General features: G+C 43.0%; 1 protein-coding gene across 2 annotated transcripts in view; it reads left to right on the top strand.

Annotated features, from left to right (window-relative positions):
* LOC147020352 (dual specificity tyrosine-phosphorylation-regulated kinase 2-like) overlaps positions 1-22500 on the top strand; it is a 36359-nt gene that overhangs the window by 6550 nt on the left and 7309 nt on the right. Inside the window, exons 1-2 of one of the 2 annotated variants that reach the window (XM_085895662.1) lie at positions 19200-19359; positions 19957-20826. In XM_085895662.1, the coding sequence (XP_085751788.1) occupies positions 20050-20826 (777 nt within the window). In that variant the 5' untranslated portion in view covers positions 19200-19359; positions 19957-20049. Of the gene's footprint in view, positions 1-19199; positions 19360-19956; positions 20827-22500 lie in introns of those variants that run through there. The other variant, XM_085895663.1, reaches the window with a different exon arrangement.

The raw sequence follows: 22500 nt of genomic DNA, 5'->3' as shown, positions 1-22500 counted from the left end.
AAGTTAACTACACAAACTCAGTGGCATTTCCTGACACTAAAACACAATCAGGCTCCAACCACCCAAAACCCCCATCCTCCCTCTTTCCCTTGCATGCACCAATGTATGTATGTATATATATATATATATATATATATATATATATATATATATATATATATATATATATATTTAGCACAGGTTGGTGTTGGGGTTGAAATGATAAAAAGAAGGAAAGTTGGGGAAATTGGGGAGGGGGAGAGGAAAGTGGGGGAATGGGGGGGGGGAGAGGAAAGTGGGGGAATGGGGGGGAGAGTCGGCAAGTGGAGTCTGTGGGAGGGGGGAAGTAAAGGGTAAAAATGTTGTGAGAATATTGCAGTGAGGAGAGAAGTGAAAAAAACCAATGCGTGATGCAGTCAAAGGTTAAGGCCTCAGTCAAAGGTTAAGGCCTCAACAAAAAAATATTTGCCCAAATTTATGAATCCGAAAATATATCCAAAAAGGGCTGTCAATAAATTCCATTTGGATTATAGACTTTGTAAGCCTGGTGTTGGCTTCACAGTTAAGGTGGCTGGCTTCAGATATTAGGGTTCTGAGGTTGAGCCCCTGTCCAACCATTGAATAACACCAGGTGGGTTGACTCAGCCTGTCATCCCTCCGAGGTCGGCAAAATGAGTTCCAGCTTACAAGAAGCAGGGGGCACTGCATCAGCAGCACAGCTGCTTTCCCAGCATTGATGCAACCAGCATCCATAGGCTGCATATGAAATGAAGAATGAATGATAGACTTGTGAAACTATGTCATAGGACCATGTGACATTTGAGTGCGCTGCCAAAGTAGATTTTCAACCGACTCTGGCGATCAAGCTAGTTTTCATCACTGTTGTTGTTGAAGAGCAAACAATGTCAGAATTGGACTCATTTAATTTGTCAAAGTATGCTTACAACAATCCCGTTTAAGGCGCTGTCACACCTTGACGATTTAGCCAGCGTATGCCGACTTATGAAAAATTTGTCCAAAACGCTGGCACACGTCGAATACGTTATGGGTAAGTTTTGATAACATTAAGAGCACGCTGAAAAACAGTGCCATACGTCGTAGTACGCGGGCTTTCATCGTTGTACTTTGCGTTTGTCCTCAATTTTTAGCATGCTTGAAATTTTACGACGTATGCCAGCATATGACTCACACGTTCCACATACGCTGGCCATAAGTTGTAGGTGCGTTATGCGATCGTTGACACACGTCAACACACGTTACTTGTAAGTTACTCATAAGTCGAAACACATCGAGGTAATGCTTAGCGTACCCAAAACTTATTTAGAACCTATGAGTAACGTGATGTAGGCACGTTACACGATCGTTGCACACACGTTGAGGCACGTTATGTGATCGTTGACACACGTCGAGGCACGTTACTTGTAAGTTACTCATAAGTTGAAAACGTCGAGGTAATGCTAGGCATACCCAAAACTTATTTCTAACCTATGAGTAACGTGTTGTAGGCACTTTACATGATCGTTGACACACGTCAAGGCACGTAATGTGATCGTTGACACACGTTGAGGCACGTTACTTGTAAGTTACTCATAAGTCGAAACACGTCGGGGTAATGCTTAGCGTACCCAAAACTTATTTCTAACCTTTGAGTAACGTGCTTTGAACCTATGTGTAATGTACCTCCAACGCATATTGACGTATGTCGACATATTTGATTGACTTCTTCCGGACGACCACAGAACTTACTGAACGTATTACTAATTTACAGCTACCGTATAATGGCGTATTGGCAGAGTTAAAAAAAAAACCAAAAAAAAAAAAACACAATAACTTCCGATATTTCGTCACGTGCCCTTACGTCACGTCCGATTTCCTCTTCAGTTTGCTCATGTATTATTCTTCGTTCCTCCTCTGTGAATATTTTCTGTTTGAGGATATTGTCACATTGTCATCGAAACTTAAAAGCAAATGTCTGAATAGATTTTAAAATTCGTGATTGACAAAAAAAACAAACAAACAAAAAAAAACAACAACAACAACTTCACATATTTCGTCACGTGCCTTCACAGAGCCAAGGAGAAAAAAAGAAAATGTGTCTTGACGTAGAAAATAAGTTTCGGGTACGCTAAACATTAGCTCGACGTGTTTCGACTTATGAGTAACTTACAAGTAGCGTGTGTCGACATGTGTCAACGATCGCGTAACGTGCCTACAACTTATTCCCAGCGTAGCGAAACGTGTGAGCCGTACGGTGAGTACGTCGTAAAATTTTCAGCATGCTTGAAATTTCACGACGTACGAGACGTACTTCGACGTATGGCAGCGTACTTCATCGTTTTTCAGCATACACAACGCATACACAACTTACCCATAACGTATTTGACTTGTGCTAGCGTTTTAGACACATTTTTCAGAGGGCGGCATACGCTGGCTAAATAGTCAAGGTGTGACTGCGATGTTGACACTTCCAATTCTCAGGCGGTTATGATTTGAATCGGTGTGCGGCAGCTTTTTAACAGGCTACGCCACGTGATCGTCGGCGATACGTGCAGCGCGCTATGCCTAAGTTAAACTATCGTTGGGCATAGGTTGTGAACGCCGACAACACGCTAATCATCCGTTGGTCTAAGTTATCTATAAGACAACGAAACGTTCTGTGTACATTACTAATATGTTATGCATACGACCAACTCGTTATGAATACGCCAAAAATTAAAAAAAAACATCAACATTTCAGCGTACGCCAACGTTTTACATACATATTTATGTTGCCATTGCTGGCTCAATCATCAAGGTGTGACAGCGCCTTTACGGGTGAGTCTGTGTGCACATTACTTTGAAAGTGCCAGTTACTACGGATTTGAAACACACCACTCACGCTCAGCTCCACACTCCTGGTTGCCCGAAACACAGGTTTTACACTCGCATCTCTGTCTCTCTCTCTCTCTCTCTCTCTCTCTCTCTCTCTCTCTCTCTCTCTCTCTCTCTCTCTCTCTCTGTCTCTGTCTCTGTCTCTGTCTCTGTCTCTGTCTCTGTCTCTGTCTCTGTCTCTGTCTCTGTCTCTGTCTCTGTCTCTGTCTCTGTCTCTCTCTCTCTGTCTTTTTTCCCCCACTCTTGTGGGCTCGTGCCTCATGGATGACTGACTCAGCCGATTAGTCAGCTGTGGCATGCTAAAAAGCATGGTTGATCACACTGAAGAGAAAAAGCACAGTTAGTAGTGCTGAAAAGGCCCAAACCGGAAGCTGCAATCGCTGGAAAGTCTTGCTCTTACAAGAGACTCGATCTTGTAAGGGAAACATACAGTGGCCTGCAAAAGTTTTTGCCCCCTTTCAATAATGCCACATTTTGATGAATTACAAATTAGTAGCAGAGTAACCCCCCATGGATGATCTTGTTCCAAGCATGCAACACGTTCTTCTGACGCATACCTTTATTTGGGCGGTGCGAAGGCAAGCGACAGCTCCATATCGGCAAAAACACAACCCGTGTTACGTGCATGAAGCAAAAACATACCTACTGCTGATAATTCAAAACACCTCACAGCACTGAAAAACGTGGGGACAGGAATACTGCACTGTAAATGGTGGAGACTTGTAATACCCTCCTGCACCTGGAGGGGGTGCTGCACGATACACATTTACATCGAGAACTTGTGTCTCACCCAAACCTTCCCCAAAACCACTGGCAAAGATTTAAAAAAAACAAAACAAGAAAAACACCCCTATACGTTAAATGGGGTCATGCTGATCCTGTGTAGCAATTCTGGATGTAATTTGGCCAGAATTGTAGAAGTAGTTGCACAACAAACAAACGTGCACACAAACAGCGGTCCATGAATTATACTAAGGATGCAGAAATAATTTTTCCAAATGAACTTTTTAATTCATAACTGAAGAGATCAAACCAAACACTGTTATAGATGAAGGAGGTTACATGTCAGGAATACCTGCAAAAAACATGTAAACATCAAAATTCACTGGTTGAACAAGTATTCAGCCCCTTCGATCAGTACTTGGTAGAAGCACCTTTTGTAGCAATGACTGCTATGAGTATTTTTTGGGGATGTCTCTAACAGCTTTGCACGATGAGAGGGTGAAATATTTGGATTGAGACAAAATTTCCATCATTGGTGCGACTACTCATGCAGAATGTTCTAATGATAATTATGACGTCATGGGTCACGTGGTGTGGCAGCCATATTGGAAAAATGGGAAATTTTGGACTTCTGTATCTCTGAAACCGCAGCAAGGAAAAAATTGAAACTTTGCACCTAGCAAATAATCCTCATGGGAAATGTGTGCGATTTTTTTTTTTGACGTCATACGTGCCTTCGTTATGACATCATAATTGCACATGTAGAACGCTACATCTGATCAGTATGAAAAATTTTGAGGGTCATCTAGGGATAATATGCTTGGTGTTGGCTTAATGGTTAGGTTGGTGGGCGTGGGATCCTAGAATCCTGAGTTCAAATTCCACTCAGCTGTTGAATTAATACCAGGTGGGGTTGACTGTGCCTGTCATCCTTCCGAGGTCAGTAAAATGAGTGCCAGCTTGCTGGTATACTGCGTCGGAGTGGCGACCCGTCCAGGATTGTGTCCAATAGCCAAGGACACTGCTTAGGCAGCACCAACACTCTGCACAAAGTATGGTCCCAATGGATGGATGGATGGATCTTGGGATAAAATAGTCCACAAAAAGGTTTTGATGACGTCATCAGTCACGTGATTCGGCAGCCATATTGTTTTGTGTTTTTTAAACCTTCAAAAATCTTCTCTGAAATGACTGAACCAGTCATCACTGCCAGCATTTATAAAATGGCAGTTTTAATTATGTCTCTTATTAATTACATAACACACCAGTACACAAACACCACACAAAACAAGTCCTGGCGAGGGTATGCAATCTCTAATTGCTGTTTTTCTTGTTTTGTATTTAGAATTTGAACACAGCAAAGTTGAAATATAAAGGAGGTTCAAACAGTTCCAGCAAGGAGATACAATAGTGCAAGAAGCCCCAAGGCTTTTGAATAATAATTTAACATATTACTACATGAGAATTAGTCAGAAAAAATTTCCTTCATAATCACCGATACATATATGTCATGTACCACCATGCTCTCAATTGGGCGTAGGTTCTTCCTGAGCAGGTTGCCACACCGACACAGGAAGTCAGTGCAGGAATTTGGAATTTGTTCAGGTTCAGGGTGTCAGCGATAGCTCACTAACTCTTCGGGAGACACCGTAGGATCTTTAACGTCCACCAACTAATACCGGCAGATGGGACGCCCAGTTTAACATCCATCCAAGGGATGGCACACACTGATGAATCACCCTGCCTGAGAAACACCAGGATGACAGTTTATAGCTGGGTTGAGATTCAAACCCTGGCTAGACAGCTTAGATGTGACTGTGCTTACCTCTCGGCCATATACATACGTATATAGATAAATAAATAAATGGAACATTTTTGGGGGTAATTTTGTGCTGTGTCTTTTGTGTCGAACTTGCAACGCCCTCATACATCCGGTTCACAAATGTACCGTACATGCGTTTCGGAAACCATCGATTAAAACGTTTTTCGTTTGTTTTAGTGTAATGGCGCACGATCATGACTCCCACCAGAACAGCAGCTGTAAAAAGCATAATGTAGTCGGCCACCATCGAATTTCCACAACTTCTCTTCCACCTCGCCCTGCCCGGGTGGTCCAGATGTTAAAATCATGCCGGATGGATTTCCTACGTTCAATTGTCTTTCATGGATGTTTGTCGTCTAAAAATGTCCTCCTATCCAGTAAAAAGTTTCACCAGACTTATCTGCAATGTAATTAATTTGCAGGAATCACAATGCAAGAAGAATTTCTCTGGCTCTAACTTGTGGTTTATCATGTAGTACTTTAGGAGCAAATAATCCTCATGTCTTGTCGCAAACTAAGCAAAATCCTCTTGTGAACAGAACTTGAGGTCGAAGGAATACTTGCACATTTGTTCGTGCAGTTTGAAAAAAAGTTCACATCAGCTGGATGACAAGGTGGAAAAAAGAGCAAGAGCCAAAATGTGTGTCTATTACATCATGATGGATTTATCCACTTTTGCGTGTTATTAACCCCGCGGCTTTGTCTGCGTTGATGCTCTACTTAACTCTTTTGCTTTTCTTGCTCTTGTCACTCTATCCTGCTAACTTGTAATTGGTTAAACTCAACCGGAACCATTTCGAGACTCAACGTCACTCCGTGTTCTGTTGGTATCCTGTGTGGGCATGTGTTGATGACAGGTGTATGAATGATGTCATACTCATGAATGCATTTCCACCTGAAGTCTTCCATTTAGGGAAAATTCAGTAAGATGGGGAGGGGGGCATCTTGCCCCCATCTTTGGGGAAATTACTCAAATTATTGAATAGTAAGATGGGGAATTTTACCCCCTTTTTGGGGAAAATTTAGCTGAATTGTCTAAGTATGATGGAGCATATTTTTCCCATCTTAAGGGAAATTACCAAAATTGTACAACACTAAGACTGGGGGGAGGGGGGGCATATTCTCTCCATCTTGGGGAAAATTAGCTGAATTTTTGAATAAGATGGGGCATTTTTCCTCCTTCTTTTGTGAAATTAGCTGATTTGTTCAAATTTGATGGAGCACCTTTCTCCTACCTTAGGGGAAATTACCTAAATTGTGCAACAGTAAGACCAGGGGAAGGGGGAGAGGGGGAATCTTGTCTCCATCTTAGGGAAAATTAGCTGAATTGTTCAATCGTAATACTGAGCATCTTGCTCCTATCTTGAGTGCTGACACCCAATAAACAAGCTTCATTTTAGGTCATCAAACGATTTTGTACAAAAAAAAAGAAAAGAAAAAAAAGAGGTTATTTAAAAGACTGCTGTGACTTATAAAGTGAATCATCTGGACAAAATCCAAAAATAATATGGTTATTGGCCTGGGTGGACCTTGTTACATCCAACATGTGACATCTTCTGTAAAACCAAGGGAACAAAACAGTGAAACACCCCCCCCCCCCCACCCCACCAAAAAAAGCCAAAACGATAAACATCCCTTAGGAAAAGGTTAAGGCCTGAACAACTGATACAAATATCCTCTAATTCGGAGAAAACATTACTCAGAATCATGTTATTCGTCATCGTACGCATGATTACCCTGGAGCTTTTGAATATTTTTCTCAATCTGTATTTCAACAACACTTGCAACATCGGATGAAAAACAATTGCTTCAGAAAGAGAATCTCGAGGTTAAAACACTGAGTCGTGGGTTACTGAAAATGAAGGAATTTACTAATTAGCCCTCATTTGTTGAAGAAATATCTTGTGAATACAATAGTTATCCCTCGTTTGTTAGTTTTTCTTTTTCTGCACTGCTTTTCTCAAGTTTTTAATGAAACAGTACTGAAGGCTCGGAGCGCAGCTTGTGCGTCGAGGACATCAACGTCTTTGAATGCCCTCGTTGATATAATTATTAAATTCCGACAAGGATGCAACACCCATCAATGCTCCAAATATTAAACAGCCAATAATTTATAAATGGTACGTGCTGCTTCCTTGCTTGATGTTCGGCATTTATAAAGGATAGCACACAGACAAACAACCATTGGTTGGCAACCATTGTGCAGGCTTGATTGGCTTAATGGCTTACTCCTGCATTGAAGTTCCTTGTAAAAAAATAAAATAAATAAAAACTCATTGATGTACTTGTACATGAACTGCAAGGACATGAGCAGACAATGTTGGAACCAATTTGGTGCATGGGATTTGAACTTCATGGGATTGCTCCGCAAAGAGCAATGCATTCAAATGGGAAGCACCACAGGCCAACACTGTCTGTGGTTTATTTGCTTAACCACTTCCCACATCGTTTTCTCCTCCACCTCTATTCATTCTGAAACCTCTTCTGTAAACACTTGAGCTTTTTAGATCTTCGTGGAGGATCTCTAAGTCTTACTCACTTTGTTGTTCTTGTGGACTTTTTTGTTTCACAGCCTACAGTTTTCATCGAAACTTCCTGAAACTTGGCGTATATATGTAAAAATACCCTGCGCAGACAGTAACCATCTCCGATTTTGAAAATTCCTCCAAGAAAAAAGTTATGACGTCAAAATATCTCCGCTAATGGAAATCGCCTAAAAAAATTATCTCCGAAACTAGGCAAGCTTTTTGAATTCTGTTTGCGGGAATCGAACAGGGCATTAGCAGAGATGAATTACTGCACATATGTTACATCACTATGACGTCATATCAATTTTTATGACGTCATTCCTATTTTTTGACGTTTTGTTTCACAACCCAGAGTTTTCTTCGGATCTTCGTGAAACTTGCCATGTATATGCAGAAAGCCCACATGCAGGCAGTAACCATCTCCGATTTTGGAAATTCCTCCTAGAAAACAAGTTATGACGTCAAAATATCTCCGCTAATGGAAATCGCCTCAAAAAATTATCTCCGAAACGAGGCAAGCTTTTTGAATTCTGTTTGTGAGAATCAAGCCGGGCATTAACACAGATAATTTATCGCAAACCTGATACATCACAATGACGTCATATTCGTTTTTATGACGTCATCATTAAGAGGACGAGGATCTTAGCTCATTTGAGCTTGTTCAAAGAAACTACAAATGCCTGAAAAAGAAATCCTGAACATCAGTTGTCCTATAAATTAAGCTAATGCCCTACAACAGCAAGGTTAAGTGTGCATGTGTGTTCACATCACGTAATTTGTCGAGCAGAACAAGCAAGACAAATAAGAATTAAAACAGAAAAACAAGATCTCCAGCTGAAACTATTAACGTGATTTTAATCTTTGAGGGGTTTAGGAGATGCTTTCTGAACATTTGATTTTTGAGAGCAGCAATAAACAATCGTACACACACACACACACACACACACACACACACACACACACACACACACACACACACACACACACACACACACACACACACACACACACACACACACTATTTTAATAGGCCCGATTAATCCCACCTTTAGTTCTTGTTGGGTCAGTCACGGGAGGTCGATGAGCCCAAGTCTTTCACGAGCCAATTGGTTCTGCCTGAATTTCAACCGAGCTCATATTGGGTCGGAATTTGTAATATATCCAGGGTTCCGACGATAGCTAGCCTACTCCTGATCGAAAGCCAACCATGGGGTCTTTAAGGTCCACCAGCTAATGCGAGGAGATCGGTCTCTGGTTCAATATCAATCTGAAGGGCTCTGTGATTGTGATGCGACGCCCTGCCTGTGAAGCAACAATTCGACATTTTATAGTCGGATGGACAATCGAATTGAGGCTGGACAGGTAAGTGTGCTCCTTCTGCACAATCCTATAATTTGCACACCCCCTCCCCCCCAAACAAAGAAAAATAAGGGGTAATGCCTCTGCGCTCACCTGCTACGACGAGGGAACCACTGGTAAGCATGGATGACCCACGAAATATGGAAATTAGTCGATGGTTTGAACAAACTTGTGAAAGCACCATACCGTGATGATTCCTATCAGGCTTCATCGAAATCTGGTGAATACTTTTTGAGAACAACTCAAAAGTAACGATCCTGGAATGGCAATGACCTTTGACCTTTAAATTGACCTACTTAATATGCGTTTTCTTTTTCATGGAATTTGCAAAGCAGCAGGATGCCTTGGTACTCAGAAGTTCACCAAAGTTTTGCGAAAATAGAACTATCAGTTTTGGCATCACGGGTGAAGTTTCATCTGAAGGTTGTGGTCAAGTTTCATCGAAATCATGTTTGCAGTTTCGTAGAATATCCGAGTGTTTACATGCTGACTCACCGAATCACTGACAGATACCTCACAATGCTAACACCTCACCTGAACAATTTTTGTTCCAGGTGAGCTAAAATCAGTAACACCCGTTCAAGGAATGCACACTTGTTAAAGATTACAATCTGAGCCGTGAAATACTCACTTTTCTATTCTTGTGGACATACAATTCACTACTCCTAGTTATGTGCTATATCAAGTCAACACCACACTCTTCACACAGTAATGGTACGTGCTGCTTCCTTGCTTTATGCTACCCGGACACACAGCAATAGGTTGGCATCCATAGCACAGGCTTTGATCCAATAGGCTTTTTCCTGCATTGAAGTTCCTTGTATCCCATATGATTATTATTTATGAGCAGGGTGCTCAAGAGAAGTCATTAAACTTGCAAGATGAACATCAAAGCTGGGCAGGTCACCACTCCCTCACAGATGCTGAAGGTTTATATCAGTGTTTTGTAATTCGGTTTATGATATATGAGCAACAACTCATAATATTATTGTGGACCCAGCGTCACGGGGAGACCACGAGGGATGGACTGCCTCAGGTTACTCTCCGGACTCACCAGAATCGGAGGCCGTCGCACACGAATAACTTTGTGACATGGCGGGTCGCGAATCGACCTCGAACGCCAATAACTCGACCGCGTGACTTCGTCTAAAACCGTTTACCTAAGGGTCACGTAATCTCATTACCGGGGAACATGCCCTCGGTACGTACTTGCTTTAACCAGATCACCCACCAGATCAGATGCAGCCATGCGGAACTGTCAAGTACGTACCGGCTACGAAACAGATCATTGGGGAATAACGTCCTGGATAAGCTAGTGTGCAGACCATGCTGGACCAATGAAAGAAAATTTGAAAATGAGCTGAGAACATTACTAAGTTGCGCATTTATTTAGCAAAAGTGAGGAAAGCTATGTGGCACAATGGATGGGATTTAGTGGTATATACAGCAGGGAAAGTAAGGAATTTGTGGGGTGCTACAAAAGACAAGCAATCTTACAAAGCAGACACAGAGCAGAGTTACCCCGTATACCTTCTACAGTCTTAATTTATGCTAGGACAGGCGCAATCTTACAAAGCAGATACAGAGCAGAGTTATCCCGTATACCTTCTACAGTCTTAATTTATGCTAGGACAGGCACCATCACACACACACACACACACACACACACACACACACACACACACACACACACACACACACACACACACGGAAAATTAGATAGTGCAGAGAGAAAGAATAGGTGAGGGGAAGCGTCCTCTAAATACCTGGCATGGTTAGTTGACCAACGTGACCCAGAACGCTTTGGGAGCGGTAGGTGGGATGAATACTGGTGTCTAAAGTGTGGGAGTGGGAGGTGTGATGTATTGCAGTGTGAGGGGTATAGTATCGTGCGAGAGGAAAATGTGAATGCGTGTCAGTATATTCGTTCCTTCATGCAAAAGAATAATGAGGCTTATGCATCCACAGCAGATGGGATAGATGGGGAGAAAGAGAGATGGTAGAACCAGATGCCTGAGAAGGAAAGTCCTTATCCTCACTGTGTAGATGTCTGTAAGTGTGAATGGTGTACCTCTGCGGGACGTTCCACCTGAGCATTCCCAGCTCGTGGGAGTTGCATGCTATTCCCTTCTTCCCGCTCTATCACGGGGACTCACGGCACCTTCCACTCCGAGCTGACCCATTCGTGAACTGCCTGCTTGGCGACCCCATCTGGCTTCACGGTTTGATGGCAGCAACAGCAGTGGCGTGACGATGCAAGGGGGGTGAGACGTACTCATACCAGCGAGCAGGCTGATATCAGGAGTGCAACACGAGGTGAAGTGGAAGAGAATCCGAGCGAAGACAGAGGTGAGGTGGAATGAGTCGAGGCAAAAAGGAGAGAGAGAAACAGCTCTACTCTGCTCCTTTTATGAGCCCCGGGAGAAGGGCGTACTGAGGACTGGAAAGCGAGCACTGTGGCCCAAATACCACTCCTCTATTGGGCCACAGTGGCCTTCGCCCCTCCCTGCCAGGCTCTGCGATGGGAACTGGCTCAGTAGCTTGCCAACCTTTGCACGGCTCGGAGCTCCTCACTTTACATGGGGCCGCCATCCCTTAGTGCGCACCTCAGCCCTGAAAGTGCGCCGATTGTTATTTCAATACAGAATTGTAGCAGACTTCCCCCGCTACCCATGGACCCCTCCACGAGCTGCAACAGATGTTGGGGCCCTGTGTCAAGTCCTCGAATCGCCCTTCCTGCATCTTCTCCTCGTTGCTTGAGGTTTCGTCGTGGTTTAAAGACTGGGTGAGGGCAGTTATTATGGTCATAGAGCAGGACGCTCACGTGGGTATGTTCTCTGTAAAATGTGGGTGCAATTGCAGCGCCTGTAGAGCGGTTGATCTCCATGTGGTGCCCAGGGTAATGGCCGGCGCCACGTGGCGCTCGAAGTAGAATGGCGTAGGAGCGTGAATTGTCGTGGGAGTATTTTTCCTGTGTGTGGAAGGCGGTAGCGGTGAAGATGGTGAGGTTCGTGGAGCAAGATGAGGTTTGAGGTGAGGTGATGGTTGAGTACTGGCATGCATATTCGTATGGATAATGGCGCACAATCGTGAAGGAACGATGCACTGACTTCCGGTTCCGGGTTTGGAGCGACGAGAGGTCTCCTTCCGGGCTCCCTGCTGACGTTCTCAAAGTTAAGTTTCCGGTCGTTATTTGTCCTGTTTTAACTGTTTAATTTTCTCACCTACATGTTAGTGTGTTCCTAGTTCGGTTTTGTTTCAAAAATCGTGCTATTTTGTGAGTATTTTTGTCGACGTTCTTACCTGTGCTTGAGGCCTAGGCCTAGGCTTGAGGCCTACCGGTTCCACTCGGTGTTCGATCGTTTTTTTTTTTTGTTTTTTTGTTTTTTCTCCCCATTACCTTCAATTTCTATCCTCCCCATTACCTTCAATTTCTATCCTCCCCATTACCTTCAATTTTCATCCTCCCCACTTTCCAAACATCCCCCATTCTCCCAACTAATCTCTTTCTTATCTCAAAAAAAAAATTTTAAAATTTAAAATTAAAAAAAAAAAAAACCCAACAACAACACACTCATGTTCTCCCGATTCTGCTTCTTCTTCTTCCTCTTCCTCTTAACTTCCTCCTCGTCTTCTTCCTTGATTTTTTTTTACACTTCCATGACCTAATCTGTTGAACTCTCTCAAACATTAATATTAACAACAAAAACGATCCTATAATACTTCATCTGCCTCTCTCACACATGTGGTACTCTTTACTGTTTCATAATGCACTACTCTTCTGCTATTTTAACAGACTGCTCTCATTTCGAGCTCTCCTTCATTCCTTGCCTAAAAATTCCAACTATTACAGCGTTTCTTCTCTCCATTCTCTGAATTCGCCTTCATTGCATCCATCAAGAATTGTGTTAAATGGCATCTCTGACCTAAAACTTTTAAAAACCACAGTTTGCCATGGATGTTCGCTTTCCATCAACCATTCCTTTTTTCCAACTTCAGTGCCAACTCACCCCCTCACCCCTCACTCTCACTCTCAAAGCAGCCATCCCACTCTTCTCCCTCCAAGACTCCCTCTCACCTCTCTCAAAAATTCCCCCCTCACCTTTCTCCCACCTTTCATCCCCCTCACTCATTGTTCTCAAAGTTGCCCCCCCTCTCATCCACCAAGCTGCCTACCTCCACTGCCCTCTCACCTCCATCTCCTCACTCCACCTCCTCAAATCCTCAACTGCCTTCTTCCTTGTCTCTTGTCCCCCCTCTCCCCCCGCACCACAGAGCCTTTTCTCCTCCTCATTCCGTCCCCTCCCCTCGCTATTCTGCAATACACCACACTCTTTCAACAACCCTCCTTACCACCCCCCTCATCCCTTGTTCTACCCTCCCCCTCCACCTCCACCTCCTGCACCCAAAGCCTCCTCCCCTACCTCTTCATTGAAAGTGTGGACCTCAAATATCCGGGGCCTTCGCTCAAACCTTTCAGATCTTTCCATACAGGTTGCAACTGACAAACCAGACATTATCTGCCTCACAGAAACTTTCCTCTCCCAAGACGTGTCTGACTCCCAAGTATCTCTCCCCGGTTACTCCCTCTTACGGTATGACAGACCTGAGCCTCGTCCTGGTGGAGGAGTTGCTCTCTTCATCAAAGACTCTATTCCTCACTCTCCATGCACTGCTCTCACTCCCCCACACCCCCAGGAATACCTCTGGCTTCGGCTTCCCCTCCACTCCCACCTCATGTTTATATGTGTACTGTACCGTCCACCGAACAGTGATGACTCCATCTACACCTCACTATCCGAAAACATGGACCATCTATCTTCTCATCCAAACTCTCTCTTCCTATTATGTGGTGACTTCAATTGTCATCATACCAGTTGGCTAGGTGTGGGTACCTCTCTCACCTGCCATGGTACCTCAGCAAAAGCTTTCTGCGACTCATTAGGACTGAGTCAATCGGTCAACTTCCCGACCCGGATCTCAACCAATGGTACTCCATCTCTTCTGGATCTGATTTTGACAAATTTCCCTGACAATATCTGCTGCTCTTCCTTCGCTCCAATTGGTTCTTCTGACCACGTCCTTGTCAAAGTGGACATCTCTCTGGCTGTTATCAGAGAACCACCTCACCGCCGTCGAGTCTGGCATTTCACTCAAGCCGACTGGCAGGGTCTCCGAGCAGCCATCAAACTTACAGACTGGTCTCCTATCACTACTTTCTCAAACATCAACTCATCCTGGGAATTCTTTCAAAGAAACTTGCTCAGCCTCATGCACAGATTTATCCCCTCTCGTGTTCAGTTGTCCTACCCTTCCTCCCGCCCTTGGTTTATTGAAGCTTGTGGGGAGGCAATTGTCCTGAAACAACTTGCCTTTGCCTCATGGAAAGCAAACCCAACTGAGGGCAATCTCAGTTCCTTCCACAAAGCTCGGAACAAGTGTGTATCTACCCTCAGGAGAGTCAGAAAACAACATCTTTCTCATCTCAAGTCTGAACTCTCAAACCTCTCTCCCTCCTCAAAATCCTGGTGGCGTTTAATCAAATCTGTTTCTGGTGTATGTTCCCTCTCCATCCCCTCCCTTACCTCAAATGGCCGCACTGCTGATACCGCAAGTGATAAAGCTGAATGTCTAAACTCGGTGTTTGCAGCTAAATCTTGTGTCCTAAACCCATCACTATCTCTACCCACTTTACCCAGTCGCACCCAACTGTCCCTGGACTCTGTGTCCTTTTCTCCTGACAAGGTGGAGAGCTTGCTTTCAAACCTCGAGTCAGATTCTGCAACCGGTCCAGATGGCATCAGCCCACGTGTCCTCAAAGCCTGCTCTTCTGCTCTTGCTCACCCTCTCTCTGTTCTATTCACCCTCTCATTTGCCCAAGGTCATCTGCCATCTGCTTGGAAATCTGCTAACATCATTGCCCTGCATAAAAAAGGTGCCAAAACAGATCCCTGTAACAACAGACCAATCAGCCTTCTCCCAATCATCAGCAAGGTTATGGAATCCATCATCGCTTCAGACATGAAATCCTTCCTCTTCTCCAATGGCTTGATTTCCGATCATCAATTTGGTTTCAGACCAGGTCACTCTACCCTGGATATGCTGCTTCTGCTCTCCCATCAATGGATGGAGGTCCTCAATGCCAGACAGGAAATCCGAGTCGTATCCCTGGACATATCACGTGCTTTTGACACAGTCTGGCACCCTGCCCTACTCACCAAACTCTCTTCCCATGGTATTCAAGGCCATCTCCACTCATGGCTCGCAGACTTCCTCTCCTGTCAGTCAACGTGTGGCCCTAAATGGAGTTCTTTCATCCCCTCTTCCTGTCCAGGCTGGAGTTCCTGAAGGTAGCGTTCTGGGCCCTGTTCTTTTTCTGGTTTTCATCAATGATCTCTCCGACTCTCTGGAAAATCCTATATTTCTCTTTGCCGACGACTCCACCCTCTGCCGTACCATCTGTCATCCCTCAGACCGGCAAGCAGCAGCTTCTTCACTCACTGCAGATCTGGATAAAATCACAAACTGGTCCAACACGTGGAACATGTCTTTCAATCCAGACAAATCTCACACTCTCAATATGTCTCTTCGAAAGGACCGTTTAGAAAACCCCCCCATCCACTTTCTCAACAATCCTCTGGAAGAAGTCTTTTCTTTCAAGCTTCTAGGTCTCACTATCTGCCATGACCTTTCCTGGAAAAGTCACATTTCCAACCTCGCCTCAAAAGCCAGTCGCCGACTGGGAACCCTCCGTCGTGCAAAGTCCTTCCTCAGCCCTCTTGAGCTCCTGATCACTTACAAAGCTTTTGTCCATAGCCTGATGGAGTACTGCTCTCCCCTCTGGGCTGGTGCTCCTGCCTCCCACCTTTCTCGGCTTCACGCTGTCGAAACCAATCACCGCAGGTTGGTCGGTGGTCTTTCTGTCTTCTACCGACTCCTCTCCAGCCTTGCCCCCCCCTGCTCACTCTGCGATTTGTCCCCACCACATTTCCACAGGGTGCTCAAGGTCTGCCAACAACCCCCTTCTGGTAAAACTACCAAAATCACGAATCACTGAAAATCTTCACTCTTTCATTCCTCTTTTTCCCCGCCTTTGGAATAAACTTCCTCACTCTATTCTTTCCCATTCTTCCCTCCAGGCTTTCAAAACAGCTGTTCACCACCACCTCTTATCTTCCCCCATCCAAATCCTCGATCTTTTCTACCCCCGATAATCCACCCAAGCCCACTTCCTTCAATTCCCCTGCTTTCCTTCCTGAATGTCGCTGTAATGTCCATCTTCTCATCGCCATGTTCCCCGTCCCATCCCCATCCCTCTCCCTTCCACAGTTCACCTAATGTGTCTGTTCCCCACTGTTTTGTCCCTTCCACTCCCGCCCCTCTTGTCTCATGCCCCCTTGCTGTGAGTTGTGTGTTAGCTCTCATGTGAGCCTCGACAATGGAAACAAACAAAAAAAAAACTGTAGGGAGGGAGCGTTCGCAGCACGAACCTGCAGAGGTGGTCATAGCGTAATGTTTCTTTATATGCGTGGCGTGCGTGCTTGCATGGTTTATCCGTTTGATAGAGGTTCAAAGTTTAGAGATTGAAGGATGATACAGGGGATGAACAAAAAAACAATCGGGCTTACGCATCCATGCTATGAGAATACGCCACAACGCAGTTCATCCCATTTACCCACTAGACATGAGGGGATGAATTACTATACGAATACTAATGAAACTAGATGGTATTCATAGACTACTTACCCTGTGCAATGAACGGTTTTGGCGATATAGAGGTGCAATGTTTTTTGGTTTTTCCAAGATGGCGCCTGTACCGCGTGACCGATGACATCATAATTATCATTTTGAAACTTCTACAGCAGGAGCCGCTCGTATTGTGAAAATTTTGTGTCCATCGGACGAACAGTTGCAGAGGAAATTATGTGTTTTTTCATACTGATCAGATCAAGCATTGTACTTGTTAAATTATGACATGATAATGAAAGCACCGATGGATGACATCATCATCAACATAACAGAACCACAACAGTATATTTGTAACAATAGCCGTCATGTTTGAAGATCAACATCTGCTTGCGTTTCAGTAAGTTGTCAGATTGCCCATCAAAACAGCGCTGATGCAACTTCTCAGAAAAATACCTTCATAGTCAGTTGAGCTACATAAACTTGTCTTTCCTATCTGCTTTCCAATAGTTCACCTGTTGAAGTGTTTTTTGTGGGGGGGGGGGGTGGGGGTATTTGCAGCCATCATACCTTTCGCTTGATTTCACACTGGCTCGTGTCCATGATATCAATGCCACGTCTTGTGGCACAAAGCGTTTCAAATGTGACAAATTCCATTTTGTTCACACAAGGCATCCTAACGTCCTTTACTCTGCTTATTCATTTATTGTGCTTTTAAAAAAACTAATTAATTATTTAATTAATTGATATTTTTAAATAAAATAAAATAAAACAACTTCATGGCACAGCAATGATAATTATTGGAGGCCCGTACTTTTTACTCGGTCGTGTTGCTCGTCGAAAAACGTCTCAAGACGCGGACGGGTCGCCAACTTGACGCAAGATCCTCGCTTGAAGGTGGCAGGAATTTTATGGCATGTGACAGCAGATTGGGAATACTCAGGTGGGACAGCCGGCTTAACGTGCATCCGTTGGACGGTGCACACATATCGCTGCCTCGCCCTGCACGCGAAACACCAGGATTAGAGTTTATAGCTGGGTTGAGATTCAAAGCCAGACTAGATAGTTCAGAGTTGAGAATATGCACCCCTCGGCCATCCTCCAAGGAGTAAGTACATTTCTTGTAGAGCTTAATAATGACAGTCAGAGAAGAAGATTAACGGAGATCCTCTATTCACTTTTGTAAATCATTCATTCAGCATTATAGCTGAGTTGGCTATTTATTAAGCCTCAGTGCTCCCATGAGATGCACTGCAGTTAAGTGGATTGCACAGTGTGTGTGTGTGTGTGTGTGTGTGTGTGTGTGTGTGTGTGTGTGTGTGTGTGTGTGTGTGTGTGTGTGTGTGTGTGTGTGTGTGTGTGTGTGTGTGTGTGTGTGTGTGTTATATGATTGTTTGCAGCTTTCAGGATTCCTTGAGGGATTGTAACCACAACAGCAATCATAGGGGGGAAAATGGGGTGGTTGGGGCTGTGTTCTATCACAAGACACTGTGCTCTATCAACCTATTCTGTATTATTTAAAATAAAATAAAAATCCTCAGTACATTTTTATTTGATTTTTCCAAACTATTACAGAAACTCATATCCTTTAAAATTAAAACATTTCCAATAATATCTTAATTATTGTGTTGGCACCTGTCATATTACCAGCCAGGTGAACCATCATGCTGAGACAGGCTGGTTAATATGCAATTTGAGGCGATAAGGAAATAATAGGGAAACTAGAAGGACACTCGGAAGAGCGCATACCTCAACAACTCAATACCTGATCCACGACAACACATCGGCCCCAATATATTTTTGAAATATCATGCCATATATAGTTTTTGGCCCTATCTCTCAATGGTGAACAATCACTTTAAAACTTAAATAATTCCCGGATCTTCACCAAAATCGAATCAATTCGTCCTTGACACAAACCCAACCTGTCCACTAAGTTTCATCCGAATCCATTCATAACGTTTTGAGATATCATGGAAGAATGTCATGCAATAAATTTGATTCATGGAAATTGTAAGACTTCTTGAAAAACTAGAAGGGCACTCGGTGGAGCCATCGGGGATCACGTTAACGCAAGAAGTCTTGCAATTTCCATGACACGAATAATGCATGGCATTCTTCCATAAAAGAGATTAAGGTTTAAATGTAAATCCATCTCGAAGAATGAGTGGTTTTTGAAAAACCTGTTCCGCCACGTGAAGAAAAGTGCCCCAGGTAGTAGCCTAAAGTACACATAGTGTGAGTCATGTATTGAAACTTTTCATATAAAAGTGAGCACTCTCACATGTCTTGCCCATTCCTGGTCTCCCGTTCATCTTTCTTCTGTTGTTCGACCATTCGCTTCGAACTCCGGACCCGTGAGCGAGCTACCCACAAGAACGCACCGACTTAGTAAGTCACTCCACTTCAGTTCAGTAAAAGTCATGGATGGAAACAAAGAAGGCTTTATTTATTTAAAATGGATTGTTAACTTCAGTTATATTTTGGCCTCAACAAGGTAGCTGTATTTACACTCCTGCTGGAAGGGAAAAGTCAATCAATAAATGATGAGCTTTTGTGGGGGGGGGGGGATCCTCAGTCGATCACAATGACCATGAAGACTTGTCTTGCCTTGATATGAATCGTACTTTTAGGATATGCATCTAGTTCATCCTCACATTCCATCACACCACCACTAGGTGAAAAATGCTAACTTTCCTCTTTGGGATCATGGACATAGAATTTCTGGAGTCCAAATGTTTTGGATTCTGAAGCTCTACAGATTTTATTTCCAGAAATCACTTCCGACAAAGGTTTTCACTTGAAGATCATGTTGCAAAAAGGGCAAAACAAAAGTTTTATTTATTATCTATAGACCGATGCGTTTGGTTTTCATCCTATTTGTGGGAATTATTTAAACGTACAAGTCCACAAAATAAAATTTCGACACAGGTGGTAAAATGTTTAAATTTGAATGTTAAATGGTATTTGTGATGTGGTTTGTTGCAGGGTGGTGGAACCTCATTACGTGCGAGCAGTCACATATTCCTGGCTCTCTCGCAGCGAACCAGTGTGGACCAGACCAGCAGCAACGACAAAAAAATGGTGTACACCACTTTCACTGGGCTGAACAGCAGCTTTCAATCTCTTGCCATTGGACGATCACCTGTGCCCGGCACAAACAGGGAAGACTTTTCACCACTGATTCAGGAAGAAGAGTCTCCGAGACCTCGCACATCAACTATGACACCCGAGGAAGCAATGCGCAAATACATGCACAAGCTGACTTTGTTTGAACATCACGAGGTCTACAACTATCCAGAGGTGTACTTTGTTGGGCCCAATGCAAAGAAAAGGCAAGCTACTATGGGCAGCCTGAATAACCATGGCTTTGATGATGACCAGGGTTCATACATACACATCCCGCATGACCATATCTCTTACCGCTATGAGGTCCTGCGTGTCATCGGACGTGGCAGTTTTGGACAGGTAGTGAAGGCGTATGACCACAAAACTCACCAGTACGTGGCACTCAAGATGGTACGCAATGAGAAACGTTTCCATCGGCAGGCGGCCGAGGAGATCCGAATACTCGAGCATCTTCGCAAGCAGGACACAGATGGCAGCATGAATGCCATTCATCTGCTTGATAGCTTCATGTTCCGTGGACACGTCTGTATGACCTTCGAGTTGCTGTCTATGAACCTCTATGAGCTCATCAAGAAGAACAAATTCCAGGGTTTCAGCATCCCTCTTGTGCGGAGGTTTGCCCACTCCATCCTCACGTGCCTACAGGTGCTCTACAAGAATCGTATTATCCACTGTGACCTCAAACCTGAAAACATTCTGCTGAAACAACAAGGCCGAAGCGGAATTAAGGTAGGTTACTATTGAAATGTCCTCGTCAAATCATCTATTTTTGATGTGATTTTCATCATCTCCATCCTGTCATTTCCTTCGATTCCTATACTTTTTAGTACCATCACCATTTTCCAGCATCACCCTCTTCTCGACATGATTTTATTTTGCAGTATTCTGATGTTGCACATTACTTTGATCGTATTTTGATGGAATATTATAAATGTATGATATACAAGTGCTATGAGATTAACGATATGAAAAAGACATTTGTTCTGATACACAGATATATATATATATATATATATATATATATATATATATATATATATATGTATATCTATTACATTTATATATACATACATATATATCTCTAAATATATATCTTCTTATTCTTTCGGCTGCTCCCTTTAGGGGTCGCCACAGCGGATCATCCGTATGATCCGCATAGTGATTTGGCGCATGTTTTACGCCGGATGCCCTTCCTGACGCAACCCTGGTCGCCTCTTACGACACAGGGATATGGTACACCTATTTTTATCTGGGGTGTACACCGGCCCAGTACACTGGTACTCATTTCGCCGACCTCGGAAGGATGACAGGCTGACATATATATATATATATATATATATATATATATATATATATATATATATATATATATATATATATATATATATATATATATATATATATATATATATATGGGCTGTTCCACAGTAATATGCTACATTTAAGGGTCTTATCTTCAGGAGCTATCACAGAATTTCTTAAGTAACCATACAATACCACTAACATGTTTTTAGGTGTATATAAATGTAGATATATACTATTTATCGCAAAAACCGCTATTGTCCTAAAATTAAAGCGTGCAGATAAAATTTTATTCACTATGATGGGAATAAATCTTTGTCTTAAGTGTTATATTAAAAACTACTTTGATTTACCAAGAGTTTTATATGAACACATACATTTTTGATTGAGACTGGTTTAGATTATATGGGTAAAAAGACATTACTTGTGATATCCCACACCCTGAATTTGCCAAAAATATACTTTAATGTGAATGCTGGGGGGTTGAAAACAGAGTAACAATTGTTATGCTATCGGTCAATTCGTCATGAAAGAAACAAAATGCTCAAGCTGTACAACCTTTCAAAATACGGTCTTGTTAACCTCCGCCATCAAAGATGGACGGAGGTTACTGCTTTCACCCCTGTCTGTTTGTTTGTTTGTGAACAGTATTACAGAAAAACTCCTGGACGGATTTCGACGAAACTTGGTGGGGGGATTAGGTATGGTCCAAGGATCATGCGATTAAATTTTGGACTTGGTCCAAAGTCCAATATGGCCGCTATGGTGGCCATTTTGAAAAACTATTTGAATTTTTTTTTTGCATATCTACATGTTTTAAGTGATTTCCAACCAAAAAATAAATAAATTTGTTAGAGAAAAAAAAAATTGCAACTTTTTTCAAAAAAATTTCGATTTTATTTGAAAAATATTTGAATTTTTTTATGCATTTCTACATGTTTTAAGTGATTTCCAACCCCCCAAAAAAAATTGTTAAAAAAAAAAATTTCGATTTTTTTTTGGGCATTTCTACATGTGCGTCGATCTAGTTTGGTTTATTCAATCGTGGTTCAGTAGAGTCTGATCCGTTTTGACCTCCAATGAATCGGATATCAGGTTCAC

This window comes from Eptatretus burgeri, chromosome 9, assembly GCF_056783735.1.
Source record: "Eptatretus burgeri isolate ZD-2024b chromosome 9, Ebu_testis_v1, whole genome shotgun sequence".
NCBI lineage: Eukaryota > Metazoa > Chordata > Myxini > Myxiniformes > Myxinidae > Eptatretus > Eptatretus burgeri.
The sequence above is the reverse complement of the archived record's forward strand: the minus strand, read 5'-3'. Positions and strand labels throughout refer to the sequence as shown.